The 16380-nt window shown below is 31.8% G+C and overlaps 1 protein-coding gene across 1 annotated transcript; it reads right to left on the reverse strand.

Annotated features, from left to right (window-relative positions):
- Positions 1 to 12417: 12417 nt before the first annotated feature.
- Positions 12418 to 15663, reverse strand: LOC110778567 (peroxidase 27). Its single transcript, XM_021983117.2, has 4 exons — positions 15376 to 15663; positions 15041 to 15226; positions 14285 to 14450; positions 12418 to 13153 (listed from the first exon to the last, which is right to left on the reverse strand). The coding sequence occupies exons 1-4, from the start codon at positions 15586 to 15588 to the stop codon at positions 12738 to 12740; spliced, it is 981 nt and encodes a 326-aa protein (XP_021838809.1). The 5' UTR covers positions 15589 to 15663; the 3' UTR covers positions 12418 to 12737.
- Between the last annotated feature and the right edge of the window lie 717 nt (positions 15664 to 16380).

The following is a 16380-nucleotide window of genomic DNA, read 5'->3' on the forward strand; positions in this document are numbered from 1 at the left end:
AAAAGGTAAATTTCTTGTAGTGTTAATTAAAGGGGTTCCGTGAAGTGGATAAAATCCCTCCATCTAACCTCCTGGCATAACATTACCCTTCCAAACTCAATTGTGTATTAACAATCGGGGTCGTTCTTCGGATATCAGATATGTGTGACAACACACATGTCAGCTAAAAGACAAAAAATGAAGTACCATTCATATTAAAAAAAAAGTACTACCTCCGTCCCTTAATACTCGCACCGGTTTGACCGGTGCGGAGTTTAAGACATTTCAATTGACTTATTAATTTAATGGTGTTAGTTGATAGTGGATATTTTTTTAATATTGTTAGTGGAAAATGTGTAAGAGTTGGGGAGTGGTGAGAGGAGGATGTGAATTTTTAAATAATTTTTTGTAAAGAATAGGGGTGTAGGTGGGGTAGTAGGTAAGTGTGAGAAATAATATAATATTGATAAAAATTTCCATTTATAGACGCGGTGCAAGTATTAAGGGACGGCCCGAAAAGGAAAGCGGTGCAAGTATTAAGGGACGGAGGGAGTACCATTCTGTAAAAAAAAGTACCATTTTGGTTTAAAAAAGTATCATTCAATTTCTTTTTTGTCATTTTTCATATTTTGTCTTTTGCTATGATATGCATTTGCAAGCACATATCTAATATCCGAAAATACTTCTTCACTAACAATCATGCGCATATCATTAAGTGCGAAAAAAGAATGAACCGTGTTGCCTTTAAATACGAAATAAATCAACTTATAATCTATACCCACAATCTAAATTAATCGTTCATATAGAAATAATACTTTATAAATTTAATCGTATGTACTTATCTAATAAATATCATTGTCCATTCTAACAATAAAATAAACTATTCTAAAATAACTAATTAATTATATCCGCTAGACACAATTTTTAGCCACGCAACAACTTCCATCTATCGATTCTGGGATAATACGGAGCATCTCATCCTTGTACTGTACCATCGTAAAAGTTAAACCAAGCTCCCCAAAACTCTGGAACTGGGCACTCATTCATCAAAGAAACCTGTAAATAATTGTTGTAAGATAAATATAATATTATACAAGGTAAAAAATTACAACATGATATTATAAAAAGTAGCATATACATACCGAAACAAAGTGTACACAAGATCTTAAAAATGCAACTCCAATGAGTTTTTCTGGAGTTGTGAAGCCTTCCGGTACATATAGTGGCAAATATGTCGTAGTACAATTTGTATCGGATCAAGAGTAACTAATGTAACATTATACGCAGTTGCCATTACGGGGCCCATATAGTCCATGCGCATCCAATAATCATGCGGACACGGACTCTCATAATAGTTAAGCCCACGTAATATTGCTAATGCCCCTTCTTGACTTTGATTCCATACAACCATCCAAAATTTCAAACAGCTCTCTATGAACAAATATAAATCCATACGCACTCTTCTCCACTAGTCTTCTGACCCATAAATTTGATGTGCCACTGATCTATAACCACAATTACCGTCTGCACTTACATTTTTATATTCATAAATAAAGGGTACCACATGAGCTGGAATCTCAGCAGATATAAGATCTTCCCTCTTAGGCTTGTTAGTGGAACTGGATTTTCTTTTATTACTCGACGAAGATTGTTGGGTACCACGATTAGAAACCTTTTTCTGTACATGCTCTCAGTATGACAAGTCTCTTTTTGTGGAACTTCTACTTGGTGGACGATCCTTAGGTTTTCGGTCACATACAGGCTCTTCCAATGGAACTGATGAGGGTGCATTATCTTCTCCAATTGAAATATATACTGTTTCTTAGCTTCTGGGGCTTGATTCTTCATTTTTTCAAAACAAGATTTTAATATTCCATTATCATCATCCTGATATTTACTACAAGGGCCAAGGGGTGTATTAGAATTTTTGAAACCTTCCATATGAAGTGTCCTCCAAAATATATGCACATCATTTAATTCAATACTCTTTCCTTCTCCATCAAGTAACCTCATCTCATGTGCGCATGCATGGGTGACCATGTGAAGTTCGCAAATAACATCCACAAGTTGCAGGGTCAGTTCCTACTTTATGTCGACCATATTCCTCATTAATTTCTCTTATTGCCAAATGTGAAACTTTACCTCTCAACTGACTCAGAAGATGTAGAACCGTAATATGAAGACCAATGTTTTCAGACCTAACAAAGCTGGCTTTAATTTCATTTCCTTGAAGTTCTAACAAGGAATGCAGCCTTTTCCAAATAGTATCTAAACTCCTTGTAGATGTCTTCAAAAATCTCTTCAAAGCATTATGAGCACTTTCAACCCTATTATCAAATGTAAAGAAATTAATCAGAAAACAAACAAAAAATACATAATATAATTATTATAACTACAAAATAATAACGATAATAATACCTATTAGTGGTACGGTTCCCTATGTGAAATATCATTTTCGTATAAGCTTGCACAAATTTCTTTGAGTGAATCAACCATGTATCTTCAACATACTTCAATATCTTTGGATGAGAAGCAAAAACTTTTTTTAATTGCATTACATTTGCTTCATACTCGGCTTCTGTCTCAGCATAAACAATTTTGTTCCAATAACGAAGAAATCCTGACGCAAATAGAGCACTCCTAGTATCAAGTTTTTCCCTAGCTTCCACATTTTTAGCAATATGACGTATACACAACATATGATGACTCTTGGGAAATATATCATCAATCGTGTATATTAAAGTATACTCCCTATCAGTAACAATAACTTCTGGCATATGATCAGGATCAAAGAGAGCTCTCACACACCGTAGTGCCCATTCAAAACTGTCCCTTTTCTCATCTTGGAGAAATGCAAACCCAACAGCAAATTTTTTTCCAGTCGGAACACATCCAATTATTTCTAGCAAGGGCATTTTATATCTATTTGTTTTGTAAGTGCAATCCATCATCAACACATGATTAAATAAGCGCAACATATGCACAACTTTTTTATTAGCAAAAATAAACCAGTTAACACATTTGTACCTGGTGTAGCTCAATACCAATAAAAACAAGATTCGTCATTCAAATATTTTATAGTTTGTTGCATAACTGACCGCCCATCCATTTCTTCGTTCCTTATTTTGTGTCGAAAGTTTTATATTTGTTTCACTGTGGTTAAGTTCTCCTTATTTTCATTCTTTATTGACACCATAATCTGTGAAGGAGTCACATTAGCTCGAGTCATCTCCTTTGTTTTATTCTTCTCATCCATAGTCAACCTACTAATTATTGAACGTCCCACATTATAGGCAGGAAAATCATGATTGTGATTTTCATCATTTACAAGCAATCTCCAAGTTCCTCCAACCATTTCCTTTCCATTAAGACGAAAGGGACACTCACATCTCTTAGATCCAGTGCTACGCTTGGTATGTACTTGTACACTAGAAATATTTCTACAATAAGGTAAAGATCTCTCACATCCCAACAATACATATGCTTCTTCAGATCCGTTTCCTGCACCTCATTTGGAAGAGAGGATAACTACGACTATTTTGTGCATTTTCCCGATATCTCTAGCAAATGTTATTAACTCGATTCGACTTTTAAATGTCACATTTGTCTCGAACAAGTAGCCAAAATCCTTCAAATTAATTAAATATAAATAATACTTATAAATAATTGCTTTCCAAGATTATATTAAATATTAACTGACTATCTAACTAAACATGTTAGATATTTAAATGCTTCAAGTTTATTACTCCCTTTTTCAATTCCCCTTCTTAAACAATTAACAATTATTGGAGAACACATCTGGTCGATTAGGTGGTTCTAATTTCTGCTCGTTCTCTTCCACAGTCCCACTACTCAATTATGTTGATGGTAGCAACAAAAAGCATACAAATTCTATGACTAGGAATGGGCAGCAATACGAAAACAACTAAAACATGTAACAGCACTGTTGTTCTTGTTTTGACATACCTCTCCTATTTGAATCTATATAATAAATTGATTAGTATATGATTGCTTATAAATTAGGTATGATGATGTACTAGTGGTATTGTCTAACTAGAATACAGAGTATGATGTTCATCAAATACAAACAACACTTTCACCTCATTGTCTACTACTATACGGAGGATATCAAATCATAGAATAAAAACAATCATAAAAATTATAAATAGTTACCTCTGCATTTGTTGCTATATTTTCTGTATTTTCCTGTTCTTCTCCCTCCATATTCTTGATTTTAGAATTGTTAGGTGCATTCAACTATTGAGTATTTATCAAATAGCATAGATCGAATAGGAACTCTTAGGTGCATTCAACTATTGAGTATTTATCAAATGGCATAGATCGAATAGAATAAGTATTTATCAACTATTTCTATCATATAAGGACACTGTATTTTTTTCATATTCTTGACAATTATTAAATCAGCCTAATATTTGATGGGATTTGATACTCCATAATTATTAAATCAACGTAAGTAACACCCATCAGTTTAGTTTCAATTTGTTAAAATGTTTATAACTGTATGGGATATTTTTAAATGATATTTTTTTATTAATTAATTAATTAGGGCGATTTGGTAATTTTTATTTTTGTATTTAGAAAATAATATCTGCATTAAGTAACACCCTTTTTTAAAAAAACAAAAATAATCCCTCCGTCTCTTTTTGTTCTTTATGTTTTCTTTTTTGGGTGTTTCAAAATGTTCTTTACATTTCCTTTTATATTATCACATAAATGCTAATATTCTATCAAAATTTGGGCCAAATGATTATTGTAACCAATTAAATTCACTGGGTCATTTTATATCTCACACTTTTCTATTGGAACATTAAAATTTTCTCATTTTCCCAATATAAAAATTTTGATAAAAGTGAAAACATTATAAATAAACGTAATTTTAAAAAAAAAATAGAGGAATCTCAATGAACATTAATTAATCATTAATAAACGTGAAAAAAGTCAAACGTAAAGAACAAAAAGAGACGGAGGGAGTAAGATAATGGTCATACCGGGTTGGAACTCTTTCGGAATCAACCTGGCCTAAAGGCCCGTTTGGCGGTAGTGTTTAAGTTAGTGGCCTAAAGCACTAATTGCAGTATTAGCATCTACCAAAATAAATGTATAACACCCGTATATACGATTAGTTCAATAATTATATAGTGGTTGTTAAGTCGTATTTTAAAGTGCTATTTTATTGATAGCTTGTGATTACAGTGATAATATATGATTTATATAAAGGTGAAATTTGAAAGTTGAAAAAACTATATATGTTTCGTATATATTAGATGGTAAACTAATATTTTAGCATTAAAGAGCGAAATGGAGTGGAAGAGGTTGAATGATATATGAATTGAATGATGAATTGATGTCGAATGAGGAAGATGAAGTGGAATAGGTGTTGAAACTGTAAAATATTTTGCATATCAAACAATAAAAAGAAAAAAATATGAATTGAATGGTGAATTGATGTCGAATTAGGAAGATGAAGTGGAATAAGGTGCTGAAGCTGTAAAATATTTCGTATATCAAACAATTAAAAAAAATTAAAAAAAAATTATGGATGAAAGATGGAGGTGACATGTGTCATCTAATCATCTATGGTTTTCCTTTTTATAGACTAGGTATAGATAAATAACAAATATGAAATAAGATTCAAGCGAGAAGTCCTTCTTGTTCTTTCTTCAGATGCCCAAATTAGTTCAATAACTTAAAGAAAATAAATAACAAATATGAAATAAGATTCAGGCGAAAAAACCTTCTTGTTCTTTCTTCAAATGCAGCAATAGTGTTGTTTTCGTGGCTCCACCCAAATCTAATATCCTTGGGTAGATTTTTCCATGCTGAGAACTCACTTTTTCAACTTCCACACTTGTTTTTCAATTGTTTTTTTTATCCTTTCTTTTTCCAGCAGTTTGTTGGAATTTCTTAACCACATTAATATTATCCCAACCAACCCTATTAAAATGTGTGTTTGGTCTATTTTCTGCATTCACCTCATCAACACGCACCTCATAGAATATTCTAGTTGACTTACCATCACATGTCATTTTTGCTCTCCTCACTTTTTACTCATCATCTCATTCCATAAGATTAGATTGAAAAATATAACCAACAAACAATTAACATAGTTTGATTCATCTATTTAAAGCAATCAATTTTATTTTATTTGTTTTTGGTTGGGGGGGGGGGGTTGGGGTTGACTAACTTCAATGGCAGAAACTCGATCAATAGAATTATTAATTCTGACTTTATTAATGTCTACCCTTAACATAAAGCTCATTGTAGTCTGTAGAAACTCTAAAATAGTGATAGAGTTGTAATAGAAAGAGAGATCTTAAAGAGAAGATGAGAGAACGAACATAGTATACAGAACAATGAGATGTTGTAATTATTGTTTTTTTTAGAATGTTTACAAGCTAATGAATTGTACTCATAGTGTTTACAACAAGTGCAATTAACCTAATCTAACACTCTGAATTCTAATAGAAATCCTGATTACTATGAATTCTGAGTTTTGTTAATAATATGAATGCTTCTAACAATACTTGTACAATTGGATCTCGTCCTCACAGTTGGAGCAGTGGGATTATCACTTTCCTCTCTGTGGTAAAGAATTTCGGCATGAACTACAAGTGGATGTCACAGAACGGTTACCGCCGTGCATGGGTACATATAAATAAACAAGACAATAATTTAATATTCTAATAATTGTTGTATTCTTATTGTACTAATAAGTCATCAATTTTTTCATTTTTATTGCACGTAAATACGATTTTTAGGCGTATGACCACTTATTGGAAAGATATTGGAATACTCTTTCATTTCCAATTTGAATCACATAAAAATGTTGAGTAGAAAAATAGTTATGATTGTTTTAGTTTGGCTGTTATGCACAAGCCTTGCAAAACTCTTCCAAACGGCTTTATTTCGCTTCGTTGTACTCTTTCATTCTTTGTGCTTGGCGTGAAGATGTTCAAGATCTAAACCTGCAACATTAAGCACAAGATAACAGTACCAAATTCTAGAAAAGTGACAAAATTAACTAAAACTTACAAAAGGCATACAACTATAACAATTAGGAAAATTTGGTAATATTAATCCAACCTTTGACCGATTTTCTTTTATTAAGCCCACCTACGACATATTTTTTAATAATCCCACCTTTATTACCCAACAACTTTTATTGGGCCCAACAGGTCATAAAACTGTTGTAAGCGGCATTATTTCTCTACATGGCACTACTCTCTCTCGATATATTCAGTCATCATCATCAATTCATCACCATCTCGTTGACTTTTTCACCGATTACCGGCCACTTAAGCCCAATAAAAGTCGTCGGGTAGTAAAGGTGGGATTATTAAAAAATATGTCGTAGGTGGGATTAATAAAAGAAAATCGGCCAAAGGTTGGATTAATATTACCAAATTTTCCTAACAATTATCCAAAATTAAGCAAAATAAGCTAGAAAATGTACAATGAGGATGCAAAAATGATAAAAATAGGAGGAAAAAGACACTTAATAGTTGACAAAACTACCACTTATCAGTGTCTATTTTTTATTTAATTATTATAAATATAAATATATTAATGAAAATATTTGTTGATAGACTTTTTTTTAAAACTTTTATTTGCTGAAATTACATAAATTGATTTACGCAATGTTATTAACAAGTAGACATGTAAATGAAACTATTTACGGGATGCAAAATAATAAGGTCAATTACATAAAACTATTTACGGAGCCTATATATATACACACACACTATATATTTTTCAAGACACACATTGTACTATTTACATGATCATAAAAACAAAGTCAATTACATAAAATATATTGCACAAATTTTGAGAAAAATAAAATCATTTCTAAAATCACCAATAAATTTTCTTTATTAAAGTATTTAAAAACATTTTTGTTTTGTTCTTCTCAAATGTTTTGTATTTTTTTTTAAGTCAACATTATTGTCTTCTTCATTTAATAGATTTTAAAAGTTTAGTGTGTTCTTTGATGTATATGGATTTCGTGGAGCCCTTGTCTAATCCTATAATGGTTAAAGAATTGATAAAGATAATTCTCTGCACATTATTATATTGTTTGTCGTTTAGGGAATTGGTTTAATATATTATCCAACAATAATCTTCTCTTTCTACTAATTCCCTCTCTAAATTCTGCAAAACCGCAATTAAAGAGGAGTTATAAGAGCTTTCTAACCACTTCCATTTCAGCTTTGGCTCTTTGAATTCTTAAGTTTAATATATTCCATTTCAATTTAATGTTGATTTTTCATTGTTTAGGGAAGTTGTCTAAAATTAGGGATTGAACTTGAACGGCAGAATAATTGTTCTTGATTTTCTGTATGATTTGGTCAATTTACTAATGGAATATGATTTAAATATGTTAAACGTTGTTGATTTTGTATTAAGATTATGATATAAATTTTAGCAACAACCAATAGCAGTTTTGCATTGTATTCAATATATTAAAGATGTTCTTGATTACGGAGTATGTATTAGAAGTACGATACCAAATAGATTTCAAGATTTTAGTGTATTCTTGCTATGAAATTGGGGGAAAGTAATAGTGATAGAAAAAAAGTACTGGTAAATAACTTTTTAACGGGAAGATGATGGATAGATTGGTAGACTCTGTTGAGACGTCTGCGGGACGAATCCCTGCAGGACAGCTCTCGGTCAGAATATGAAGCTATTTTAGGTCTTCTGGTGGGCGACTGTATATGTTCAAAGAAGACTTAATTCCGAAGTTCCCTAGCATCCGCACCTGAAATTTTCGGATCCTAGATTTTTTTGGCTTACCCTCCCAATATATTGGGACATAAAGGAGCTATTGTGGTTAAATTGGAAGCAATTTTTTATTTCACGCTTTGCATGTTTGTTATTCAGCGTGTTAAGGCAATTATTACTGCTGATACGGTACTGCCAAATTGAACTCTCTACTTTGTTTTATTTTTGGCTTTTTTCTTATATATTGTTTTGTATTTTTCTTTGCTTTGATTTTTGTAGGATGTTTTTGTATATTAGGTGTTTAATTTTTGGAATTGTAATAGACCTGATTTGTTGTTTATTCAAAAACTTATGGAGTATCATGGAGTTTGGAATCAGTCAGGGACATGTTGTTGAACCCGTTAAAGGAAATAGTAAGCTATTTTTATGAGCAAATTCTTGTGTATTTTCTTCATTCTTGAAATTCATCCATGTTGGGAAAAAGTTGTTGATGTTAGTAGGGGTGAACATGGATCGGATATCCGATCCGTAAACACATTTCAGATCGGATATCCGTATCCGAAATTTGTCAAAATACATATCCGTATCTGATCCGAAAAATCTTATACCCGATATCTGATGTTCGAATACTTTCGGATCAGGTACCTCCAGGTATCCGATATCCATTTTAAGAAATATTTTCTCAAATACATTTTTTTTAATCTCAAATCTAATGCGTGTATTTCATACATGTACCTGATCTGGGAAAATTATCACTTTACACAACACAAATACTCCGTACTAATCTGGATAAATTATTTACAAAATGATAAAGGTGTAACATACGATATTTACGTTGTGTCACAATGATGACATGACATGCTTATGTGTCATGATTTAAATTGGAAACTAAAATATTTAATTTATATAACCTATTATACATGTTACAAAAAGGTAGAAAAATCTTGATATTATAATTTACAAATTGAATAATATGATTTTTTTATTTTTTAAAAAAATTATGATTTGTATACGAAATATTTGTTTCCTTTTTGTATGACCACCTTATTTACATATTTTTATAGTAAAAATATTGCATTATTGATAGTAAAAATATTTTGATGATGCATGGCCTACGTGGCGCCCATATGTACTATTTAGAATCCGACACGTAGGATTGCGACAACTAAATGTTGTCGCAACATGCGACATTTATCATCACCCAATTATTTATTTCAATTCCAAAACAAAAGCTTTCTTGGAAACTCCAACAATCAACAAATGAATAATGTTTTTGTCAATCCAGCGTTCACTTGAAGTTTAAAGCTAATTCAAGATAAACCTCGATGAGGGGCATGGACCAATACCTCTCATCAGAAGTTTCCTTTGCTTAATCACATGCGTTGTTGTAGCGGTAGATGTAGCGGTCGAGTTTTCTTACACGTTAAAAATAATTATGTTCAAAGGTAGCGGGTAACGTTTTATAAAATCATAATAAACTTTTAAGAAATACAAGTTTATAGCTTTATTGTATTTAACCTCAATCGCTACTTTTTCCGATCAGTCATAATAGTAATTACCCTCTACTTTAACCGTCGTCCGCTACCACTAGGTTTTCCGAACATGGCCGGAGTTAACGGACTATACACTTTGAAGGTGTCTTGTCTGAACTTACCTTAGGCTCTGTTATGTTCGACTTATTTTGACTAATTCAGACAAAATAAGTCTAATAAAACGGAGGCTAAACTAATTTTGATATGGAGTATTCTTGTCTTAAGGAGAGTGCTCGAAAATTTTCCTAACAAAGTTTCTATGTATAATAGGTTGTACGGACTTGTACCTTGTGCAATTATGCATAATACAAGTCATTGGGTTCCTAATGAAAAGAGGCGGTATTAAACTACTCCTACTTATGTTTAGATGAGTTTTATTTTAACCTGTTGAACGCATATTTACTTACAACTAGTTTTTGGGCCCGTGCGATGCCTTGAGTTACTAAATTAATAACATTAGCATTTACTTATTAATTTTTATTTTGACCATGATAACATAGAACATATCATGTCATAGTGGTAAAAGTTTTATTGTTTAAACACAAGATTGGAGGTTCAAATCTTTACGCAAACCATATTTTATATTTTTTTTAATGTATGTGAATATTGCATGGAGTGAATAACTCATAATCAAAGCGCCACGTGTCACATAAACTACTTTAAAACGCCTTTTAATATATAGTATAGATAAACAACGCCTTTTTATATATAGTATAGATAAACAATACGGAGTACTTCCTTGTTTTCATCTTCAATTTATTTGAGATTGTTTTATTTGAATTCTCTCTAAACTTATTTTTAGTGAATATAAAGTCCAGAACTAAACTAGGTAGTTAGTCATAACAATATCCATTTAGCAATCAAATGACTTTTCTCTATTCTACTTGTATTTTGCACATTTGCAATTCACTTGCTTTCACTCGAAGACTTTTCTACTACTCTTTCTTGTTCGACTTGATTGCTTCAAATTTGACTTATTTACCCTTATTCCAAACCACCAATTCTTAAATGGACTTGGTCCATACTAAATTCGGTGTGGACCATGTCTTAAAAAAAGGTTAATAATTTATTATAATTTATTTTGGCATGTTTATTAGGATTTTTATGAAAAAATATCTAATTGGTGTCTTTGATACATGTTACACAATTCACTTTTAAAAATATATGGTTACTATGATTCAAAAAGTGGTACCAATTGAGGTTGGCATGAGTGGTTAAGGGCATCCATGCAAACTCCCGCGGAGATTAGTCCACTCGCCGAAGGCGATGGGAACTCCTCGTAGTAGAACCCAAAAAAAAAAGTGGTTAGTATGTTTAAGAATTTCGGTGTTTAATTTTATTATAGTCACTATATGAGCAATAAATGTCTCTATGTGTGTAAAAATGATGCTAGGGAAAACTTTTAATTTTAGGTCTACACTAATATTATTGTGGATCAGGTCCACACAAGAATAATCCATTCCAAACATCACTTATTTTCCGATTTAAGGCAGTGGTACATCTCCTACAACAACGTCTTGCACCGGATAAGTTGTTCCAATTTTGTCTTATTTACAACATTGATCTATAAGTCTTGATAACATTTTCACTTTTATCTTCTTAACTCACATCACAAGAAGTTACAAATTACATAATTTACGATAGAGTAAATAAAATTGGGAGGGTGAAATCTCACTTGGACTCATATGCTCTCAACCAATTTAGGAACCAAAAACCTTTTTTTGTTGGTCCTATAAATATATTTACACACAATTGTGTAACGTGTACTTGTTATTTATTTATGCCGTTATATACCAAAAAATTAAAATAAGGGAACGTAATTTCGTTCAACGTCGATCATTATACATGGTTCAATCCGTTAATATTTGAACAAACTTTCCTTATTTGACCAGCATTGCCCGTAAGAACACCAATCCTACCCATATTTACCGGGGACACCCCAAAATCTTTGAAATAGTTGGCCGAGTTACCGCCCATGTGAGTTTGAACGTAACTTTCAGTTTCGGAATTATCAAGCAACGCAGCATCAGCTTGTAATAACCCTCTTCTATTAGACACGAGTTTGTAGTAATTTTCATCGAATTTCTTGGAACTTCCGGGGTCCATTTCTACTAACACATTGCTAGGGCCATTTTGTACACATTTCTATGAGTCTCCATAACACTTTTCACAACAAGTTACTCCGTACAAATTACATATATATAGAATTTATAGATGCCTTTCGATGAAAGAATATGTCGAGTATCAAACTAAAGGGAACTATTACAAATTCTCCAATATAGAGTATAAAATTGGGAGGGCGAAATCTCACTTGAACTTATATGCTCTCAACCAATACATATATATTAAAACTATCATACATTTTAGGAACCGAAATTTTTTTCTTTTGGTCCTATTAATATATTTATACACAATTGTGTAACTTGTTATTTATTAATTTATGAACATTTAAAATGGGAAGAATTTTGTTCCACGTCAATTCGATCAGTTAATCTTTGAACAAACTTTCCTTATTTGACCAGCATTACCAGTAAGAACACCAATCCTGCCCATATTAACCATGGACACCCCAAAATCTTTAAAGAAACTGGCCGAGTTACCGCCCATGTGAGTTTGAACGTAACTTTTAGTTTCGGAATTATCAAGCAACGCCGCATCAGATTGAAATAACCCTCTTCTCTTAGACACGAGTTTGTAGTAACTTTCGTCGAATTTCTTGGAACTTCCGGGGTCCATTTCTACTAACACATTGCTAGGGCCATTTTGTACACATTTTTTACGTAACGCAGCAACGTAGTTAGAATCCATGGTTGGATCAAAGGAGTTGGCACTTGTTCCTGTGAAGTTGTAGAGTCGGTTTGTGAAGGCTGAACAATGAGCCGTGCCTATTGTGTGCGCCCCTACACAAGTACATATGTGAGTTACATATAAAGTGTTGTATATACTTAGAAACGTACGAAAGAAGTATCGAATAATTTGTGTAAATATGTATCAAAGAAGTAATTTGTGAGTTACATATAAGGAGTACATGTTTAGGCTTCATTATACTTGACTTATTTCGTTTGAACTTTTTTTATTTGAAAAAAATTATTTTGTATCACCTCCGTTTCATTAAGTTTTTTACGCTTTGAAAAATGTGTTCAATAATCAAAATTTTGACCATAAATTCTCACTATTATATCTATTAAAAATTATCAAGGGATATCTTGTTAGATTCATCTCAAAATGTATTTTATTAAATCAAATTTTTATAAACTTTTGTCATACAAAATTGGATATATTAACGGTTAAACATTGCATCGGAGTCCGTGCAAATAGTGAGCGTAAAGATCTTTTTGAAACCGAGGTAGTATGAAACAAACAAATTGATTGAGAAAAACTTATTTTCTTTAAACTTCACTTATCTGAATGTTAGAAAAACTTATTTTTTGGAACTTAACTTATCTAAATGTTTTTTGTCTGAATAAGTCAAAATAAGTCGAACAAAATAGACTCTTGGTTAGTGATGTTTAGCACTCCATCCGTTTTCCAAGTTCTACCCGTTCTTCGTTTTTTTAGGTGTGTCTTCATAAATTCTACTCAATTTTAATTTATACTACCTCTGTTTCACAATACTTACATCATTTCTTTTTTTCACGTATCCCAACATGCTTCTTTGAACATTAATATCTCTAATTGCGTATAAGTAAAATTATATTAAAAAAAATGATATTTGGAATCCTCACATTGATAGGAATTTAACAAGATCTCACTTGACTATATTTAATTTGTTTTTACATAATGTGAAAGAATAATTGTCAAAATTAGTTAATTAATAGTGTCCAAAAGAGAAACGATGCATCTATTGCGGAAAGGAGGAATTACCACTTTCTGGGACCCATTAATATTTAATTATTATCTTACTCTCTACATCTCTCCTCTATAAAGCAAAAGTACCAACTCATATAATCTCTCGGCTATTTGAGTTCTCCTAGATTTTGGTTGCTACAGTAACTGAGTAGAACTCGGTAAAACGGAGGGAGTATATATACCTGATAAGACAACAAGATCTTTAACACTAAGTCCTTTTTGCAAGAAAAGGCTCTTCAAAGAGGTTATGTTAGCAAAAGGTGCCGGCAAATTAGCTAAACCATCGCTAAGCAATGAAACGAGACCATCACGCCTTCCTGTTTCAACTTCCCATGATGCTCCCCCACTCTACAAAAATAACACAATAATATAATATTCGGCAACTTTTGTGTAAGACCGCCTTACCGGAAAGACCACTTTGGTTGTTTAACTAATTGGTTATATTTCTTAACTAATTGGTTACATTGCTTAATTAATTGATTCAATTGCTTAACTAATTAATTCCTTTGCTTAACTAATTGGTTTCAGTGTTTAACTAATTAGTTCAAATGCTTAACTAATTGGTTCCATTGCTTAACTTATATGATACCAAGTTGGTCTTTTGTGTAAGACCGCCTTATAGAAAAGTTTGTATATAATATTTTAGTGCAAATTCAATTTAATAATTGCAAACAAAAATATTCATCTTAATTTCTCTATATTTCTTATTGATCTTCCTGTTTTCGGTCAATATATTTAATTTCATATTAGTAAATGATAGAAATTTGATATTCATAAAGCACTCATTGAGAATAATCAAAAATAAGATTTTACATGACTGTATTTTTTCTTATATATTGGGACAAATTAGTTGATTTTCTCAAGTTCTAAATTGTTGTAAGATTTCAAATAGGACGAATATTAAGAAACGGATGGAGTAATGATTAATTTTATATTACCTGAACTACAACGTCTCTAGATACCAAGGCTATTATATCAGCACATGAAACAACTCCGGGACAATGCATTTCTATGGCACTCTTGACTCTGTCTATAATTTCATATCCTCTGAGAGTAAGATTTGGAATCGAATCTTTCTCTGCTTGATTGGTTGGAGAATCAAGTAGGACTGAAGCATCACAACCCTGTAAATCAATTATAATCAATAAAATCAAACTTTATAATAATTAAGTATAACAAATTAAGTTCAGTTCAGTTTTTATTTTTTTTTTATTTTTAAAATAAGATGAAAAGAACAGAGCATATATAGACGTAATAATAGTACAATACTCACCCTAACAAAACAATCATGAAAGAACATTCTCAATAAGGGGCCGGAAAGAGAAGGGGCGACAGAAAGAGTTTCTCTGACGACATTCATTGTTATGGACTCGGCTAGAGGACATGACTGTTTGTAAAACTCGGGCTTAATAACCTGACCGTTAACGGTGCTTAAGATGAGAGGGAGAAGAAGAGCTAAGATAAGCACCATTTTAGAAGTAGCCATTTCTCTTAATTAGTGTTATTTTAGTGTTCTTAGTATGTATTGAAGATATAAGTGATGAGCTTAGAGTTAATGTGAGACATCTTCTATATATAATAAGTAGTACGTATATGGGATAATAGAAGTTGCCTTTGTGCAGCCAATAATGTACATGTCAAATATTGACAACTGTATATCATATTCATAGGGGAGAGGCTGCTGTTCCAACTTTGCATGCAACCAAAACCCTTTTGTTTGCACGTTTGTAGTAGGTTTCTGGTTGGTGCTAATATACAATATTTACATTAATTGATAGGATCAACTTGACAAATAATTAATACACTTATACTTCTACTTAAGTAATATATATACGGAGTACTACCCCTGTTCCTTAGAGTTCTTTACACTTACTATTTACACGGACTCTAATTTAATATTTAACTACTAATACAATCAAATCTGTGTTTGAAACAATTATAAAATTATATATTCCGAAACTACATGCCGAGACCAATCTAATAAGATATTACATGACGTTTTGATGTATATAACAATGAGTACTTACGGTCAATGTTTTCATACTTCGGACCACATATTCAAAGGCGTAAAGAAGTTTCAGCAACAAATTAAGGTAGTAGATGAAATAAAGTTTATAATATTCGTATAATCAACACAAGTGTGCGGAGTTGGTGGGGAACTCAGTGAGCTGAAAGTCACAAGGTCGATTTATGTCAGATGCATTATATTTAGGAGTTCAATTGGTAGACTATGGACAAGAGTTCGTGAGTTCACAATTGATGTGATGCATCTAGAGAA

This window comes from Spinacia oleracea, chromosome 3 (genome assembly GCF_020520425.1).
Source record: "Spinacia oleracea cultivar Varoflay chromosome 3, BTI_SOV_V1, whole genome shotgun sequence".
Lineage (NCBI taxonomy): Eukaryota > Viridiplantae > Streptophyta > Magnoliopsida > Caryophyllales > Amaranthaceae > Spinacia > Spinacia oleracea.